The sequence below is a fragment of the Piliocolobus tephrosceles genome, chromosome 14 (genome assembly GCF_002776525.5).
Source record: "Piliocolobus tephrosceles isolate RC106 chromosome 14, ASM277652v3, whole genome shotgun sequence".
Classification (NCBI taxonomy): Eukaryota; Metazoa; Chordata; class Mammalia; order Primates; family Cercopithecidae; genus Piliocolobus; species Piliocolobus tephrosceles.
The window spans coordinates 16,591,355-16,612,422 of NC_045447.1; the positions used below are offsets into that span (position 1 = coordinate 16,591,355).

At 41.6% G+C, this 21,068-nt stretch overlaps 1 protein-coding gene across 5 annotated transcripts in view; it reads right to left on the reverse strand.

Annotated features, from left to right (window-relative positions):
• MRRF (mitochondrial ribosome recycling factor) overlaps positions 1-21,068 on the reverse strand; it is a 64,990-nt gene that overhangs the window by 14,067 nt on the left and 29,855 nt on the right. For 4 of the 5 annotated variants that reach the window (XM_023198598.1, XM_023198593.1, XM_023198592.2 and 1 more), the window contains one exon: positions 19,543-19,634. The exons of the other annotated variant lie outside the window; for it this stretch is intronic. In XM_023198598.1, coding sequence (XP_023054366.1) covers positions 19,543-19,634 — 92 coding nt within the window. The remainder of the gene's footprint in view (positions 1-19,542; positions 19,635-21,068) is intronic. 5 annotated transcript variants of the gene reach the window in all.

A 21,068-nucleotide genomic window follows, 5' to 3' on the forward strand; every position in this document is an offset into this window, starting at 1 on the left:
ATCTCTAAAATGAAGATTTAAAAAGACACCTTACTGGAGGATTAAGAGAAGCAGACACAACAGATAAAGTACCAATAAAAAGAGCAGCAGATATAGTAGCCTTGAATAAATGGTAACATTTATGAATGTTTTAATCAAACATGTTTAATTACTTCCTCATGAAACAATCACAGCACATCTGTTTTAGAAAAGAAACATATTTTATTATGGAAATATTTTCATTCTTTTCCAAATGTGATTAATACATCTGATCATCTCCACCTTGCATTCCTGGGGTTCTGTGAGTATACATTAGAGTTTGTGTTCCAGGCTTCTGAACTCAGCTGGTTAGTTCTGAGTACCCACTTTAAGTTGATATGCATTCACTCATCAAGCACTGGCTGAGCCTCCTATGCTCTGTGCCAGATCTTGGGCCAGACCAAGGAGCTTCAGAAGAGACAGACCTGGCCCATCTTTTCCAGAGGCTCAGACTAGTGGTGGAGACAAACTTGTCAGCCACTACTTAGAAAGAGGATGACTGCTGCTAGGATGGAAGGATGGATCTCCTGTGGGAGGAGCATGCAGAAAACACAACACTTCTATCTTGAGATCTGGAAACTGCCTTATGGATGCACAGTAACTTATTAGCTGCAGAAGAAAGCAAAGTGCATTTTGGGAAGCACAGTGGGAGACGTAGCGGAGGGAGAGCATGAAGTTGAAAAGGGTACATCCCAGTCAAATATATTCTACAGGCCTGGAGTTTTCAAATTCTTCTTTAGCCACAAACCTTGGCTCCAAAGAAAACTGAGGCAGAGACCCCATTTGTAAAGCAGATAAAAAGAGACTACTTCAGTTGAAGAGGAGGAGGGGTGGGCTCTATCCCAGGCCACAAAACTCAGCTCCGCCTCCACTTCTGGACCTGACACTTACAGGCTGAGTGACCCTATGCAAGTTATTTAAACTCTCTGAGCCTTGATCTTCTCATTTGGAAACAGAAATCAAAAACAAACAAATGAAACAGAACCTCCCTTTCAGAGTTATTGTGAGATTTAGATGAGGTAATACATGGAAAGCATCCTGTACAAAGCCTGATAGAGAATAAACACTCAGGAAATGTAAACTGTCTCTGCTGTTGTTGTTGGTTACAGTTTTGGAAGCCATGAAGCATCTTCAAATAATGAAGAATCTATTCATGAAAGTTTTTAGTCAACAGAGAAATGACAGAGCAAAGATCTATGCTCTGGCAAGATGACTTTTTGAGATCTCACTGGTAATTTAACATCTCACAGACATTTTAAAATCCAAATGCTCTCAGAATGTAGCCCTGAAATTTTTTCTTTTCAATATTCATTCATTCAATCTATAGCTTAATTCAACAACTACTTACTAGGCACCTACTGTAAGTTACTCATTATGACAGAAAAAAGGGAGATAGCATTAAATACACAGGAGTTTACCATCTGGCAAGGAAGGCAGTCATTACACAAACACATACAAATTAATGAATAAATTACAGTGGTAATATGCACCATAAAGTCATATAGAGTTCTATAAAAATAATTAAGTGGGGAAAGGAGTCTGACCAACCTTTCTTTGTGGGACCCCAGGAACTAAATGTGGAGATACTGAGGCTAAGTGATATTTAAGTTGCATAAGAGTTGGGGGGATAGTGAAAGATCATTCTCACCAGAGGGAATGGCATATGTAAAGAATATAGCTCTTATAGGATAAAAAAAGTGATAGTATTGAAAGAAGAAGGCAAAGACTATCCCAAAAGAGAAGGCTGGAGAGGCCGGCAAGTGAAAGGCTTTGTAAGCCCTTCAATGTCACAGTGGGTCTTAGTAGATCCACTGACAGCTCAACAAAATATGGTATAAGCATATAATGTTATTCAGCCTTAAAAGGAAATGAGAATGTGATATGTGTTATCACATGGATGAACCTTAGCATAAAAAACACTTAGCATAAAAAACATTATGCTAAGTGAAATATGCCAGACACACAGAGACACATATTGTATGATTCCACTTACATGAAGTTCTTAAGAGTTGTCAAATTCATAGAGACGGAAAGTAGAATAGTGGTTACCAGGGGCTGGGGGAAGAGGGAAGTGGGGAGTTGTTTAATAGGTAAAGAGCTTTGCAGGATGAAGAGCATTCTAGAGATTGTTTATACAACAATGTTAATATACTTAATGCCACTGAACTGTACACTTAAAAAATGACTAAAATACAAGCCTGGACAACTTAGCAAGACCCCATCCCTACAACACACAACAAAATTAGCCAGGCATCATCATATGTACCTGAAGTCTCAGCTACTTGGGAGGCTGAGGCAAAAGAATCACTTGAGCCCAGGAATCTGAGGCTGCAGTGAGCCATGATTATGCCACTGCACTTTAGCCTGGATGAGACAGCATGACCTCATCTTTTTTTTTTTTTTCTGGAGCTGGAGTCTTGCTCTGTCACCCAGGCTGGAGTGCAGTGGTGCGATCTCGGCTCACTGCAACCTCCGCTTCCTGGGTTCAAGTGATTCTCCTGCCTCAGCCTCGTGAGTAGCTGGAATTAGTCGCAAGCCACCATGCCTGGACAATTTTTGTATTTTTAGTAGAGATGGGGTTTCACCATGTTAGCCAGGCTAGTCACAAACTCCTGATCTTAAGTGATCCGCCTGCCTCGGCCTCCCAAAGTGCTGGGATTACAGGCGTCAGCCACCGTGTCCGGCCTGATCCCATCTTTAAAAAAAAAAAGAAAAAAAAGACTAAAGCAGTACATTTTAAAAATGTATATTTTACATTAAAATAAGAAGAAACTTGATCAGATTTTTAGTTTGTGTAGACAGCAATATACAAACCAGATCTAAATACATGGCAAGAGTCTGACCAGGAGCCTCTAGGTAGGCAGACAGGGAGCTCAGGATCCACCCTTTTGCAGTTTCTTGGCTGGGTGAGGAAGCCTTTTCCGCTAGGGTCAGAGAGCCTCTAGCACAAGGCAGGGGTTTTGGCCGAGCTGGCAGGGTCATATTTTGTTTGTACAAGCTCCACCAGGCAGATCTTCCAGTAACATCCTGGATGGGGGCCTTCCTGAAAAATTCCTTGAGCATTTTCCTATGAACAATAAGCAGAGGGCATGCCCCACTGCTAACTCACACAACAGAGAATCCCACTGACTGAAATGATACTTCCTATTGTTTCAATGAGAATGTGACACATGTACAAAGCTATACACCAGGTGTGTATCAGAGGAAGTCACGCTCAGCTCAGGTAACGACAGCAAAAAAGTTGTAATGCAACAGACACGCAACTTCAGAAGGCTCTTTGGACACTTAAAGGGGGCTTTAAAATGTAGAAAGGACATGGTTTAGGGCCAAAAAGACCTGGGCTGAAATTCCAGCTCTGCTACTTGTTAGCTTCAGAACTTTGAGTATGCTATTCAACCTCTCCAAACTCAGTTTTCTCCTATACAAAATGGGAGTAAGAATATTACAGAGGGTGACGAGTTGATGGATGCAGCACACCAACATGGCACAAGTATACATATGTAACAAACCTGCACGTTATGCACATGAACCCTAGAACTTAAAGTGTAATAAAAAATAAAAAGAAAAAAGAAAAAAAAAGAATATTACAGAGGGTGGAAGCAAGGATTAAATGAAATAATGGGGGGCAAGTACTTGGCGTGCTATCAATACGTATGCACTGTAAAAGCTCAACAAAGGACAGCTGAGTTATTATTCTTACTACAGAATCTCTAGGACTTGGGGAGAATAGGATGTGAGCAGTGAGAGAGAAAATGGTCACAAAAGATTTTGCCACTTGGAGTTTAGGCAACTGAGGGGATAGTGAGCAGAGAGAAACAGAACGGGAACAGAGGAGAGCAGTAGGCAATGGGGAAAGCGGGGGACATGAATTCTGCTCCAGCAGCTGTAGGGAGCAGGCTAAGGGAGAAGGAAGCTGCACTTTCAAGGAATGGCATATCAAGATACATTCCTGACATTGCCACTGACAGAAACCTTGCCACCTCTTCCCTGGGCTTCCGGGACTCCCTCTACGGGAGCATGGGCCTGAAATCAGCAGCACCACGTGCCTGCTTCACTGTTTGCTGGTAGGAGCTGCCCCATGCCTTGGGGCTGCCAGTCCTGAAGGAAATGTTTTTGTTTGTGTAGCCCAGCCAGATTTCCCATGCTTCTAAGGACACCACCCTCGCCTCATCCCACTAGCCTGTTTTACATACATTAATGTATCATAAAGACATTAGATCTTCTGTAGGTGTCCTTTTAGCCCAAGGAAATCATACATTTTGGAAGGACTTCTAACACCAGTAGTAATTTTAGTTCTCTCTGGGGACACAACTGGGCACCTGCTTTCAAAGGACGGACTATTCTGTGACTGATGCCTGGTTAAACCAGACATACCATCCCAAAACACAGCCCAGTCCAGCCTGACTGAATGAGAAAGGAGGTTGCAGTCAGGGGTCACAGCTCCACATTCCCAGCTGAGTGGTCTTAAGTCACTTGTCTTCTCTTTCCCTGTCGCCACAGAAGGATGGAAGCCCCAGTTTTGGGGTAAGTGGACATAACTCTTGCCTCAGCTCTATCATACATGCAAAAAAGCACAAGTTTGGTGGTCAAAGCAAACCTGATTTCCAAATCCAGCTCTGCCACTTACAAGTTGAGTACCTGTGGACTTTAATTTTTCCTCTCTGAATGCAAGGTTGTCAGGTAAGTGGCACTTAAGAAAACAGTCTCTGAAGTCAGACTGTTGGAGCTTGAGGTCCAGATCTATCAGTTTTCAGCTTTGTGGCCCTGGGCAAGTTATTTTACCTCTGCATCAGTTTTTCCATCTGTCAAATGTGTATAATACTATTTACTTAACTGTTCTCCTCTGTTCCCATTCAGTCCCTCTTACAACAACTTAATTATTGTGAGAATTAAACAAGTTAATAAATGTGCTGGTACATGGGATGTACTCAATAAACATTATCTGTTATTTCCTCAACCGTCAAGTGCAGAGGGATGAGGGAGACCGTACAGGATTTTTCCAGTGTTATGAGCAAATGAGAAAAGATAGCTAAATGACTTTGCATATATAGGTAATAAACTATTTTAAGTTCTCAATAATATTATTAATAAAAGTAATTGTAATGTTTCCTACTAGGGGAGAACACAGCATAGTGGCTACAAGTCCAGGCTCTGGAGAAAGATAGCCTGTTCTTTCACTTATTAACTGTGTGACACTGGGCACAAAAAATCCCATTCCTCTGTGACTTACTTACTTCATCTGTAAGATAGAGATAACATACTGATCTCAAAAGGATGTTACAAGTATATTAGCTAATACATAAATGGCACCTGGAACAACAGTTGGCACAGTGTTCCAGAAACAATGATTACATTATTGCATACTTACTACATGCTAGGCTCTGTTTGAGGGCCTAGGAATACAGCAATGAACAAAACTGACAAAGTTCTTCCTCTCTCCTCTCAAAGCACTCACATTCTAGTGAAAGCGAGACAGACACAGTAAACAATTAAGCAGATAAAATGACACAAAGTGTATGAAGAAAATAAAGCAAGAGAAGGAGATAAGGAGAGACCACATTGTTATCATGGTAAGGCCCACTTACATTTGCCCAGCCACCTGACCCCAATGTCATCTGCTCCCCTTCAATACTAATAATAACGATAACTGTTGCAGAGCCATTTCCCTGTGTCAAGTTCTGAGCTGATGCATTCTCCATGTATTAGCTTAGTAAATCTTCATAACATTCCTGTGACATTAGTGGCATGAGTACCTGGGTTTTACAGATTAGAAAGTGGACAGACTGGGCAACATGGTGAGACCCCATCTCTACAGTTTTTTTTGTTTTGTTTTGTTTTGTTTTTTGAGATGGAGTCTTGCTCTGTCTCCCAGGCTTGGGTACAGTGGCATAATCTCGGCTCACTGCAACCTCCGCCTCCCAGGTTCAAGCGATTCTCCTGCCTCAGCCTCCTGAGTAGCTGGGACTACAGGCACGTGCCACTATATAAGGCTAATTTTTGCATTTTTAGTAGAGATGGGGTTTCACCATGTTGGCCAGGCTGGTCTCGAACTCCTGACCTCTGGTGATCTACCTGCCTTAGGATCCCAAGATGCTGGGATTACAGGCATGAGACAGTGCCCAGCTACAATTTTTTTTTTTTTTTTAATTAGCTGGGGATGGTGGGGCATGTCTGTATTCTCAGCTACTTGGAAGGCTGAGACCAGAAGATCCTTGAGCTCAGGAATTTGAGGTGGCAGTGAGCTATGATCATGCCACTGCACCTCAGCCTGGGTAACAAAGACCGACCCCGTCTGGGGGGAAAAAAAAGTGGGAAGTGGGGGTTCAGACAGATCAAGTAACCTGTTCAAGGTCACACAAAAAGTTCTTGGCAGACATGGGGTTTGAGCCCAGTATAGCCTGACTCCTGAATTCCAGGCCTTCTGCTCTGTTTCCTCTCTTTTTGGTGCTAGACAAATCTAGCAACTATTCTTACCAGTGGTGCTAATAATAGTACTACTCTCACATTAAGACCAGCTTAGATATATAGTTCATGCTACTCCCCGACACGTCCAAGAGTAGTGGGGAGAAAGAAGAGAGGGAATTTATGGAGGAATAGTGATCTGATCTATGGTAGTCAACTGCTAGGTCATAAACAGGTGCATGATACAAGGCATGGAGAAGAGAGGACGGGCAGGGACAAGAGAAACCTGTCCTTTTGTTTGCAATTTTTGCGTAAGTGTTGGTGGCAACTTGCTCTTCAGCCTATTCTCCACTTTTGATTCTTGACTGAACGTCCTTGTGTGCTTCAATTGGTACATCTACGCTGGGAAGGAGCCCCATTCCACACACTTGGGACCTGCAATAGCAAGATGCACTCCTAAAAAGCCACAGGCCAGGTGGGAAGCAACACTGAACACAAGACAGGTGTTCAAAAACTGCATGAAGGCTTACCCAGGCCTGGAAAGTAGAAAGAAACAGTGTACTGGAACAAACCAGGAGAATGAATGGCCCTGTAAACGCAGCAATGGCAAGCAGGCAGTGGGAATAAAAGGGCTAGAGCAGCAGCTGCAGTTGCTCAAATGCAGTTTGTGGCTGCCCCAGCCCAAGTCAGGTCATGAGGCATTCATCTTTGAGGGTTTTTTTCCTTCAATATCCCTTAAGGGGGGTGTGTGTGTGTGGGTGTGTGTGTTTGTGTGTGTGTGTGATGTAGAAAAGGGTATTACCAGTATTTCCTGGAATGTGCAAACTATAGACACTACTCTGTAACAAGATCCACAAGGCAATATAGCAGCTAGCACAGGCAGGCCACAGAACTGAAAGGAAGTAGGTTTCACGTTGGCAGCCCAAGGAGCAAATGTGATAACATGGTAACAGCCCGGGCTTTGGAAACAGACAAGATTCAAGTTCGAATAACGGCTCCTTCACTTACTAATCTGTGACCATGAGCAAGTTACTTAAACTTTCTGATCCCCAGTTTCCTCCTCTGTATTAAATCCATCTTAAAAGGGCATTTCTGGACAGCAATGCGATCACCAGGAAAATATGTACACAATTTTCGGAGGCCAAGGTGAGGATTGCTTGAGATCAGGGGCTCAAGAGGAGCCTGGGATACACTGTGGGACCTCATCTCTACAAAAAATTTAAAAATTAGCCAGACTTGGTGGCTTGTGCCTGTAGTCCCAGCTACTCAGGAGGCTGAGTGGGAGGATCGCTTGAGCCCAGGAGGTCAGGGCCACCGATTGTGACTGTGCCACTGTACTCGAGCCTGAGTGGCAAAGAGCCTGTCTCAAAAAAAAAATTAAAAAGTATACAAGATATTAAGTCAAAGCAGGGAAAAAAGCAAGTTGTGGTATTGTAGACATTTCATCCCACTTATGTAAACTAAATATATATATATATATATATTTAGGTTTGCATATTCATCCTTTGAAATCTGGAAGGATATACTAACAATGGTTACTTCTGGGAAGAACAACTGGGGAACAATAAATGAACTTTTCATTATACTTCTGTAGGATTTGAATTTTTGTGATAAATGTATGTTATTTTTGCAATTAAAAAAGATGAAAGCCATATATCTGATAGAAGTCTAATATCCAGAATATATAAAGAAATCTTGTAACACAAGAACAAACAATCCAATTATAAAATGGGCAAAAGACTTGAATAGACATTTTTCTAAAGAAGATATACACATGGCCAAAAGCACATGAAAAGATGCTTAGCACCATCAGTCATCAGGAAAATGCAAATCAAAACCATAATAAGATACCACTCCACAGCGTCTAGGATGATAATCATAACAAGTGTTGGCAAAGGAATGGAGAAACTGAAATCCTCGTATACTGCTGGTGGGAATTTAAAATGTGCAGTCCTTATGGAAAAGTTTGGAAGTTCCTCAAAAAGTTAAACATGGAGTTACCATATGACCCAGCAATTAACTGGTCATAAACCACTCCTAGGTTTATATCCAAGAGAATTAAAAGCATGTTCACACAAATGTCCATAGCAGTGGTATTCATTTAACAGCCCCAAAGTAGAGAAAACTCAAATGTCCATCAACTGAGGAACTGATATATAAAATGTGGTATAGCCATACAATAGAATACTATTTGGCAATAAAAAAGAATGAAGTACTGACACATGGAAGAACCTTGAAAACATTATGCAAATAGAAAGAAGCCAGTCACAAAAGACCACATATTGTGTGACTTCGTTTACATAAAATGTTTAGAACTAGGAAACCCACAGAGATAGAAAAGTGGATTATTAATAGCCCAGAGCAATCCCTAGGAGAAGGTTCTGGGGGGAAAGTAAGGAGTGCCTGCTGATGGGTAGAGCGTCTTTTTGGAGTGATGATGAAAATTTCCTAAAATTGATTGTAGTTACAACTGGTTGCACACTTCTATGAATATATACTACTAAAAACCATTGAGTTGTACACTTTCAATGGGTGAATTATATTTCAATGAAGGTGACAAAAATGCCATATGCCTATCTAGTTCTCACCATTGAACAATACTTGTATCCTAGGTAGAAAGCCTGATGACAGGCAGCACGCCTCATGGCAGTAGAGACAGACAATACTCCCCCACAACAGTTAATAAGCACCATGCAGGCCAGGCATAGTCTTATGCCTGTAATCCCAACATTTTGGGAGGCCAAAGCTGGTGGATCCCATGAGGCCAGGAGATCAAGAGCAGCCTGGGCAACATGGCGAAACCACGTCTCTACTAAAAATACAAAAAAAAAAAAAAAATTAGCCGGGCGAGGTGGCGCATGTCTGTAGTCCCAGCTACTCAAGAGGCTGAGGCAAGAGGATCGCTTGAACCTGGGAGACGGAGGCTGCAGTGAGACGAGATCATGCCACTGCACTCTAGCCTGGGCAACAGACAGAGACTGCATCTCAAAAAGAAAAAAAAAAAAAAATCACCATGCAGAAAAGTCATAGAATACTCAGTAACAATGGCTAACCTGATCATGACAATTTAAAAAATAATATTAACTCTCATTTATTGAATTTCTTTCCTTTCTTCACTGGTGTCAAACCTATACTGCTGTCTAAAGGTTCTCCCTGTCTACTCCTGTTCTCTTCTCCCCTCTATCCTTCACAGGAGTTTCTCCCAACAAATCTTCACAAAAGTAAATATTCTATGATCCCATTTTCAGGTGAGGAAACCAAAGATCAGAGAGTTGAAACAAGGATCCTAAAAGCACAAAGCTCTTTCTCCTGGTTTTCTTTTTAGAGTTTTAGTGACTGTCACCTTGGCTCCTGCAGCTGTCAACTGCACCTCTCCCTAGCTACACAGCTTCCCCTCTGCATCTACCCCCACCTAGGGACCATCCTTCCCTGCCTCACCCAGCTTGATCTCCCTGGAAAAACCGGGTCATCATTCGTGAGAAACTGCACATCAGCATATGAGGGGCGGGAGGAATAAACACTTGAGAAAGAATTTAGGCTAAGGAACTATAACTCAGGGCTTTTTTACTGTTATCCAGCACACTCCCTGGTCTCAGTGGCATTCTCCTTCCTATCAACTTGGAACAAAGTCTGGGGGAAAGAGCCTAGTCTAGCCATAAAGTTTATCATCCCCAACAATGCCCAGAGGAAAATGATAATGGCAATTATCTAATGATCTTGAAGCTTTAGGACGCAGTTCAGTGGGCTGAGAGTGTCAAGGAGAGTCAAGGCTTCTTGCCTTTTTCAGGAACGTAAAGAAATTCTCACGCCATAAGCAGGACTAGTCACTAGATTTTCTTATTTGGGATATACCTTCCAGGAGGTCTTGCTCACACATAACTCATATTCAAAGAACAAACCAAGTGCTTATTAACAATCAAACTACAGTATGTCCGAGCAACTTAAATTCCAAGATACTTCCAACATAATGACTCAACTCCTCCCGTCGGTAAAAATGGAGGAAAAGACAGGGGAAGAAAAAGAACATGGGGCTTCAGGAAGGTGGTTAGTGAGGAAGAGAAGAAAGAAGGGCATTAAGGACTAAAAGAGAAATCAGCAAACAGAAATAAAATACTACTTACTGGTTTTACTCCCAAAAAATCAGGAAAAGGACATTTCCAAGAACTCCTTAACCAGGAGGATTAGATAATAACAAATACTCTAAGATAAAGGAATTAAAATTTAAGTACCTATGATATGCCAGGCCTCACACTATGAGCTTCATATATGACATCCTATTACTCTTCAAAACCATAGATACCATTCCCATTTTACAGATAAGGAGACTGAAGCTTCAAAAAATTGAGCAACTTGCCCAAGTTCACTGCAGTGGGCATGAAGGTATGCTGCTCAGATCACCCTCCAGGAGAACCTGCTGTGAGGGGCACAGATGCCTGACAACTTCCAGGCCCCACACCTTCGGATCCACTGTGACATTCCTGCTGAGATCACATCAAAGGCCACATCCACTGCGCTTCTCCCAGTCAATGACCATGCATGGCAGAGGTACTACAGCCAGGTTCTTATGCCTAAATGGGGCTGCTGTAGGGGCAATCTTTGCTCAGGAATGCCCCATCAGCCTGGCTGCACTGCAGTGTGAGTCTCCCTCCCCACAACCCTCTTCCTTCCCCTTCTCCACCAGTATCACTCCTGCACTAGGTCTACTCCTGCTCCCTCTCCCCTTTGTCTTTCACAGACATTTCCTGCACATCTAATTCCATCCTGCCATCTGCTTCTCAGAGGACCCAAACTGACATACCCACAGTGACAGAACAGGGATTTGAACCCAGGTCTGTCTAACCCCAAAGCCCATCAATCTCTGTCTAATCACAGAGACAGATTAATTGATCAATAAATTATGTTGCTAAGTCCAACAATCTCAGATCTTACCTTCTGTGACCCCATCACTCCCTCCCCTCTTTGAGATACTTTCTTCACTTGGTTTCTAGGACCCTACACTTTCCTAGTTCTCCTCCTACCTCACTGGACACCTGTTCTCAGTCTTCTTTGCTGGTTCCTCCTCATCTCTCTGACCCCCAAACTTTGAAGTGAAGTGTCCAAGGCTTAGTCCCCAAACCTCTTCTTTTCATTACCTACATTTACTCTCTAAAGTAATCTCATCTAATTTCGTGGCCTCCTTTACAAGTTTATGATTCCCAAATTTATCTCTCTAGCCCACACCTGTCCTCTGAACTTCAGGTCCATATATCCAACAGCCTACTTGACCTCTCCAATTAGATGTTCAGTAGCACCTGAAAATAAATATGGACAAAATCTTCTCTTCCGTCAGGTGCAGTGGCTCATGCCTGTAATCCCAGCACTTTGGGAGGCTGAAGTGGGCGGATTACTTGAGGTCAGGAATTCGAGACCAGTCTGGCCAACATGGTGAAACCTCATCTCTACTAAAAATCCCAGCCTTCTGAGTAGCTGGGATTACAGGCACGTGCCACCACGCCTGGGTAATTTTTGTATTTTTAGTAGAGACAGGGTTTCACCACGTTGGCCAGGCTGGTCTCAAACTCTTGACCTCCAGTAATCCGCCCGCCTTGGCCTCTCAAAGTGCTGGGATTACGGGTGTGAGCCACTGCACCTGGCCCTCATCTTCTATTTCTCTTTCCTCACTCACTCTGCTACAGGCACATGAGCCCTCTTGCTGTTCCTTGAACATCCCAGGTAGACTCCTACCTCAGGGACTTTGCACCTTCTGCTTCTTCTGCCTCAGTGCTGGATACAGGCATGGTTTGTTCTTGTACATCCTTCAATTCTCTGCAAGTATCACCTTCCTCTGAACACTTCATGAACATCTACTTAATATTGAACCACCACCATCCCCACCTTCACAGCATCCTTTATTTCCTTTTACTGCCTTATTTTTCTCTACAGAGAGAAAAATATGACCATCCAACACACACAAACTATGTGTGTTGTTAACCATCTTCCCAGTAGATGCTCCATTAAGGACAAAGGCTTTGTCTGGCTTATTCAACTACTTTATCATCAGTGTCTAACACTATGCTTGGCATATAATAGTTACTCAATAAATGTCTGTTGAATAAATTTATGAATGTCCTACAAGTTTTACATTTCAGCATAAAAACTTTTCATAAAAGCAGACAAGTGGCTATCTGGGACCAGAGGAAGAGGATTGAAGACTGACATGCAAAGGGGCAGAGGATAACTTTTTGGGGTGACTGAACTGCTCTATATGTTGATTGGGGTAGTAGTTACAGGGACATATATATCTGTCAAAAGCCATCACATATACTTGAAATGGATTCATTTTATTGTATGCAAGTTATACTTTGATAAAGTTGAATAAAACTAAATAAATACACTATATCCCAGACTGCCCCTTGAACCAAAAAGTGCAGACAAGTTCACTGTGAGATTAGGCATCCTGATGTGAGTTTTGTAAATTATGTTCCACATAGTTTGTTTTATTATATAATTAAATTTTAAAACATCAATTGCTATCCTTTGCTACAAAAACGAAGAAGCAAACGCAAAATAAAAACAGAAAGTACTCTCAGAAGTCCACGGATGTAAGAATACAGACTTACAAGTAAAACAAACCCAAGTTTGAATCCCGCTCAACTCTACCTTTACTAGCTAAATGAACCCAAGCAAGTTATCTAACAACTCAGGCTGACTTCGCTCATGCATAAAAAATAGGGAACAGAATGAGTTCAATAATAGAGTATAGAGCCTAGAATACAGTATGCACTCAGTAAATAGTCACTTTCCTTAATATTATTGCCCTACAGTGAGCCAGGGAAGGCATTAAAATACCAATCGGGTTTCCTAAAAGAGCCACATCAAGTTTGGGTCTAACTACCAACAGAGGGGTCACTTGAGTGTGTTGCAGATAGTTTTCTGGCCCTGTAATGTCCATGTCTCTAAGAAGCACAGTACTATGCAGTGATGTTGCAAACAAGCACTCAATCTAGGGCAATAGCCACAGCATCCCCCACATTCTGCATTTACTTCTTTCCCAAGCACAGTCCCCACGCCACCACTTCCCACTCCCAGCAGAAGAACAGGAAGTAGGCCTTAGAAAATCATTCAGAAATAGTAAAAGAGAAAAAGTTTAAACTAAGATACTTGACATTTGGGAACTGGTTAATGTTAAGTGTAAAATGCCAACAGTACACCTTTAGAAAAAGAGTGAGGAAGAATTCTCACAACAGACAGCAATGGTACACTGTTAATTTTTTTTTTTTTTTTTAGGTACAGAACACTATGTATAGTATAATCCTATATCATTAGAAGAAAAATGAAGGAGATACCAGACATATGCTTGACTTTGCATTGGAAAAAATCTAGAAAATCAAGGTACTAAAAGTGGTTCCCGAAGGAGAAAAGGATAGAGACATTTTCTCTTTTTTTTTTTTGAGACGGAGTCTCGCTCGGTCGCCCAGGGTGGAGTGCAAGGGTACGATCTCAGCTCACTGCAACCTCCACCTCCCGGGTTCAAGTGATTTGCCTCAGCCTCCTGAGTAGCTGGGATTACAGGCGTGCCCTACCACGCCCAGTTAATTTTTGTATTTTTAGTAGACATGCGGATTCATCATGTTGGTCAGGTTGGTCTCGAACTTTTCACCTTGTGATCTGCCTGCCTCAGCCTCCCAAAGTGCTGGGATTACAGGTATGAGTCACTGTGCTTAGCCTCATTATTAAATATTTTATGTAATTTTATTTAAAATACAACCAACAGAGACACTGATGAAGGAACTGGAAGACAATCAAGGAAAGACGCAACCTTGGTAAGGAATGAGTCAATCATATGTAGTTTTGTTTCCTGGGTGAATTCATAGTTTCCTTATAGCATTTACTTAAAGCCAGGCATGAACTCAGCAATCTCAAACCAAAGCACCACTATTCTACTTAGTGTGGTTTTCCCATAGATATTTGGTAAAACAATGAGTAAGGGAGTGTATTCTTATTTGTTTATTTGTTTAGGGGCATAATGATGATGTGAATAAGGTAGAGGCAAAAACCTGGCCTGAACAAAATGAACCTCTGATCAAAACTTTTCAAGGCCCCTGATTAAGGAGTGAAAAGATGGATATTCCAGATAAATCTTCTATCAGGAGACAGGAACAGTAAGAAAGGCAGTGACAAAGATCCCAATTCTAATCCTACTCCTGCCACTTACTAGCTATCTGATATTGGGCATCAACTTCTGTGAGCTTCAGGACTCTCATCAGTCAAATGAGCCTAAAATAGTCTCTTCACCACATAATGTTATAAGAATTTGGGGAGAAATTGTAAAGTGTTCAGCTCAGCACTTCCAGGCATTATACCTCTAGTTTAGGTGGTTGATAAATGGTACCTAAAATGTAATTGCCTGAATTGGAAAAATAGAAGAAACTATTTTAGTATATCTCCATTAACAGGAATGTTCCAAAAAAAACCAATCCAGTTGACTAACTTATCTACATAAAAATCACTGCCAGAGAAGCAAACAAAAGCTATCCACATTGTCAATGGGAAAAGATACAATCCAGAGCCCCTAAGACTCAATGGTTATTTACCTGAGGAGATAGCCATGATTAAAAAAAAAAAAAAACCTCACATACAGCCACGCAGAGCTGAGTCTCAGAGGCCGTAAAAAGAGGACTTGGTGATAAGGACCACTCAGGCTCCAAGCCTGACTTGTTACTGATTTAGGACTTATCTTCTACCTACTTCCCCAAAAGATCAGAGGCAGACTATAGTTAAGAGTCACATACTCAGTAGACTCATTTAAATAAGAATATGAGAATCAGAGGAACGTAATGAGGGTGAGGTAATAGGTGAGATCTGTTTCAGCTGAAAATAAAATTTAGTTCTGGGTATCCAGAGTTAAGTCAAAAAAGCAAACCTACAGACTATCATTAGGCAGTGGAAGAACCAGAGGAGGCAAATTTTCCTAGAACTAAACTCAAACTTTCATCATCAGAAACTGATCTTAGAGGCTGGGCACGGTGGCTCACACCTGTAATTCCAGCACTTTGGGTGGCCGAAGTGGGTGGATCACTTGAGGTCAGAAGTTCAAGACCAGCCTGGCTAACATGGTGAAACCCCGTTTCTACTAAAAATACAAAAATTAGCCAGGCATTGTGGCGGGCACCTGTAATCGCAGCTACTTGGGAGGCTGAGGCAGGAGAAATGCTTGAACCCAGCAGGCGGAGGCTGTAGTAAGCCAGGATCGCACCACTGCACTCCAGCCTGGGCAACAGAGTGAGACTCCATCTCAAAAAAAAAAAAGAAAAGAAACCGATCCTAAGAATGTATGCTTCCTATTTCCCCTACCCCTCAAAGTTCCAACTTAAGATTTGATGTGTTGTTTTCCTCCTCACAGCTTTATCAATTACCAGCTGTGTGACCCAGAACCAATGCCTCACCTCTCTGAATCTCATTTTCTTCATCCCTAAAAAGGAAAGATGCTCCTATTTGTGAAAGGGGATGATGGAAATAGCATATTTGCTGGCATTAATTGAGTGCTTACTAAGCATCAAAAGCTTCATGTACATTATCTCACTGAAATCTCCCAATAAGCATATATGGCAAGTCCTGCAAATTATCATTTCACAGACAAGCCACCTGAGATTCAGAGAGGCAGAGACAGGTGCCACTGTCACATAGCTAAAGAGCAGGAAGTGCTGGAACTCAATTTCATGCTTATGTGACACCAACGCAAAATTTAAATGCAAAATTTAACCATTATACTTTTTTGCTTTCCTGAATATGTAAGGCACCTAACCATTCCTGGCACATAGTAGGTGCTCAACCTATTAGTTCCCTTCCTCCCTCCTTCCTTTTCTCCTAAAATTATATAACATGTAGAAAATTAAAAGTTTACTGAAGTATGTTTATATAGTTTAAGGAAATCATACTACTTAATTTATTTTCTCTATTAACCTCACCACATCTCTGCTTATCATTATGCACTAACCTATTTTACAAATAAGGAACTAGAAGGCAGCAAACAGTTAGGGCAATGTGCCCAGAGTCATATGGAAGTCACTTCTAAAACCAAATAAAAACCTTGATCCTCTTACTTATAAATCAACCTTTATCCTCTCATATGACACAGCCTCCATAATAAAGAACAGATCATTCATTTTTTTATCTGGAAAACTACCAAACATTATAATTCAGTAAGGGGCCTCATGACCCCACTACCTTGTCAAAGGGAAGAAAGTATATAAAAAATGAGGTTTGCAGGAACAGACGGTTTTGGTCCATCAACTTTCTCTTGGATTACACCCATTAACCAAAATAAAATAATGTAAAAAAAAAAGTAACAGATCCTCATATCTTTGGAAATTCGAGTTAAACTCACTGATCTGTCAAACTTACATACAATGCACCAACAGTGATCATTTACTCCTGTGGGGCTGCAGAAATGCATGTTGTCAACCAGATCTTTGAAAGAAAAATGTGATACACAACTGGGTCACCTTAAGAAGAATCCAAATCAGCAATGAGCATTTAGTAGCACAAATTCATAGCCCCACAGAATTTTGGAGCTTCAGAAAGGACCTGGCAGGCCACTAAGAACAATCCCTTCATCTGATATGTGAGGAAACCAAGGCTCAGGGAGGTTAAGTGGCTGTCCGAGGTTTCACAAACAGGACAGCAAAAACTAGAAAACAAACCCGCTGACTACTACCTATTACCCTTGTAAATCTTGCTTCTAATGTCCATGCGTACCTTTAGCACTTTCCAGAATTACCCATCTACACAGAAAATACAGGAGAAAGTTAACAGAAAAACTCAGGCTTCAAATCGTGACTGCCATTTACTTCTCAGGTGATCTAGGAAAGTCCCTTAATTTCTTTGAACTTCACGTTTTTCATCTATAAATGTGGGTCCTAGTAATTTCCGCAAGCTGGAGGCAGTACAAACAAGGGACCTGGCACACAGCCTGTAAGCTCCATAAAGGCATACATCACATCTATACATCCCCAGCACAGAGCCTGGCACATATACATTCTCGGAACATTCACTGAGCAAATCAATGAACTTGCCAAACAAACTCGAACTCTCTGGTTCAAGCAGGAAGACTTGAACTCAGGTCTATCTGCTTCTTAAACATTAAGTTATATTGTTCCCAATTCACATGATTTCAAAGCAGAGTGTTAATTCAGCCTCACAGAGTACTGAGAGTACAATGGAACAAGACAGCTATTTTCTGGCCATGAGGCAGGAAAAAGTTCAGTGTGGAAAGTTTCTGAACTCCCCGTATTGGGATTGATTCTTGTTGTTTGAGTGGGTATGGGTACATCATGAGGCTTTGGAATCATGTAAAACTGGGTTTGGGTCCAAGCTGCAGCACAAGTTGTGTGGCTTCCACACATGCTGTGTGGCCTCAAAGGTATGACTTTACCTCTCCGAGCCTAAATTTCCATACCTAGGAAAAAAACCTACTTTACAGGGATTAAAGACAAATGAGGCAATATACGTAAAGGAATACAGGATAATGTGTGGCACAAAGACACTCAACTAGTGTTCAACTCCATTTCCCTTTTAGTTATCTGGAAGCTTCGTTCATTAGGTCTTTGTTCAAATGTCCCTTTTTTCATGACCCTCCCTATCCATAATAAAAGCCCCAAATCTCTCTATCCCCTTACTTTGCTTTTTTTACTTCATTATCCTTACTATCACTTGACATTCCATTACGTACTTATTTACTGTGCCTATGCAACTATTAGGGAAGCCTGAGGAAGACAGGGACTTTTTGTTGTTTCTTTTGTTTACTGCTATATTCCAACAACTAAGAAAGTATCTGGTATGTCATTAGTGCTTAATAAATACTTGCTGAAAGACTGAACAAGTTAATTCAACACTTATTTGGGCCTTGTTATATATGAGGCACTGTGTAGGAATGGGGATTTAAATATTTTGCTATGGAATCTGAGAAGATGTGTCTCACCTGGACTGCTGCAGGAGCCTCCTGACTGTTCTCCTTGTGTCCACTTTGTCCCCCTACAGTCCACTTGTTAAACCAGCAGCCAGAGAGACCCTCACATAGTCAACATCAGATCAGGTCACTCCCCTGCTTAAATCTCTCCACTGACTTCCCATCACAATGAGAATAAAGCCCAAACACTCACCAGGACTTACAAAGACTAAACCATCAGCCTCTACTGACTAGTCCAACCTACTCTCCTACCACCCTCTCCCTGCATTTCGCACACATTGGCTTTTTTCTTCCTCAAAAAGGCCAAGGTCTTGTATTTTCTCTTCTTTTTTTAATTTAAAAATGAACATTTTATTTTTATTCACCTAAAACTTTTAAGTTCTAAAAAAATTAGCCAGGCGTGGTGGCGGGCACCTGTAGTACCAGCTACTCAGGAGGCTGAGGCAGGAGAATGGTGTGAACCTGGGAGGTGGAGCTTGCAGTAAGCCAAGATCACGCCACTGCACTCCAGCCTGTGTGACAGAGGCTCCATCTCAAAAAAAAAAAAAAAATTAAGTTCTATATATTTATATAACTAACAATATTCTGTTCTCATGCCTAAAATTCTTCAACTAGCAAGGACTAATGTAAAAAAAAATAGCTCTTCAAAGAATATAAGTTAGAGACTACCAGTGTCAAGGTCTTTTCAGACTTGGAGCCTTTGTGCTTGCTGTTCACTCTGCCCAAAATGCTCTCTCCTAGGCTGGTTCTTTCTCATCATTTAGCTCTCAGCAAAAATGTTACTTCCATAAACAGTCTTCTCAGGCTAAAGGTGCCCCTGCCACCATCAACCTTACCAAGTCACTCTCTATTGGCTCCCACTGCCTTTTCTTGCCTCATAGCATTTCATTATCTGGAATGACTTTATTTATTTGTCCTACCTTCCCAACCAGAATGTAAAGTATGTAAGGACAACAAATTCTCAAGCTTACTGTTGCAAACCTCACATCTAGTACATAACAGGCACTCAATAAGTATTTCTGAATCAGTAAAGTGATCCCAAAAGATGTCTGCCAGGGTAAAAGGTGTAGGCAAGGTATGTTACTGGCCTAATGGTATAGTAGGGTGTTTGCTGGTTTCCTTCTAAGGACAACCACTCCATTTCACTAAAATATGTGAATTTCAGCCAAACTTACTGGGGAATGGGCACCCGAATTAGCGTCCCTTCCACTTCTGGGTTCAGATTCATTCCACTTTCTCTTATAGCCTTGATAGCTGCAGCTGTACACTGAAAACCAGATCAAAAGGTAAACAGAATTAGTAAATAATTATTACCAGATGCAAGTCCTCTGTCGATAACTGGCAACCCATCTTGGCAGAACATGGAAACATTTAGTTCTGTTACCAGCAAGATCAGGAAGTTACATTGGTGTAGAGTGCTTTGATCAAGCTGAATAGCAAACTATGTCCACTCCTGGTACCACTGTACTGCAAGAGGAACAAAAAGAAAGAAGAAAAAATAAAAAGAAAACAGCTCTGCTTCTTTGAAAAGATTTCAATGGTTTGAGGCAACACAGATCAAAACCACAATAAATCCTCAAGGGAGGGGGGCTGCTCTCTGCAAAGCCTGGTGTAAAGACAGATGAAAGATTTCATACGTAAAAAAATCCAGTTGACATTTTACACTCAAAATATACCAGTGCCGATTTGGAATGAGTAAATAAATTTAACTCATTCACATCTGCACTCACACCAAACTCACTCATATTTTGGAATGCACAATGAATCACTGCTGGTATATGCTCCCGCAAAGGTAGTGTGGTATACTAGCTTAAAGCATGGGCTTTGGAGTCAGAAAGATCTCAGTTCAAATCCCAGTTCTGGTAACCATGTGACCCTGGGCACATGGTTGACCTCTCTGTACCTATATTTTGTCATCTGAGACCATGTGGCACCTAAACGTCAGAGAGGTAGTGAAATAACATAAGCGATGCATCTTGCTCTGTGCCTGGCACATAGTAATACTCAGGCAAGGGCAGTTATATAAACATATTATATACATTTATTATACAAAGGTAAGAATGCATAAAACCCCCAAACAAGGTGGAGTTGATGTCCTCGTGTAGCTAAGTTACTGCAATCCTGCCCAACATCCTTCAGGGGCTTCTCTGAAAGTTTGCTCACTAATGGGCCAGCTGGCACACTGGCACACTCATTTCCCAAAGTGCCTCACCTCACACTCAAGCAACATTATAACTACACCTGGTAGGCAATCCTAAAGAATAACAAGAAAGCAGTGTGTAAGAGAGATCCTTTCATTGGCATGACAATGTGGAATTCATGAAAATAAAGCCTCTGACATTTTCAAAAGAATTTTAGGCTTGACCAGAGCCAATCCACATCACTTGGATTCAAAGGCCAATTCCTGCACTTGACCTCCTCCTAGACTTTCTAATTTAAATGAATGGGGGTTGATACACACCTATTTTACTTTTCTAGGTTCTCTGCCCACAAAACTCATTCATTTCATTTTTATATAACATACTGTGGCCACTATCTAAAATAGTACATTCTATTTTTTTTGAGACGGAGTCTCGCTTTGTCACCCAGGCTGGAGTGCAGTGGCACGATCTCGGCTCACTGCAAGCTCTGCCTCCCGGATTCACGCCATTCTCCTGCCTCAGCCCCCGAGTAGCTGGGACTACAGGCGCACACCACCACG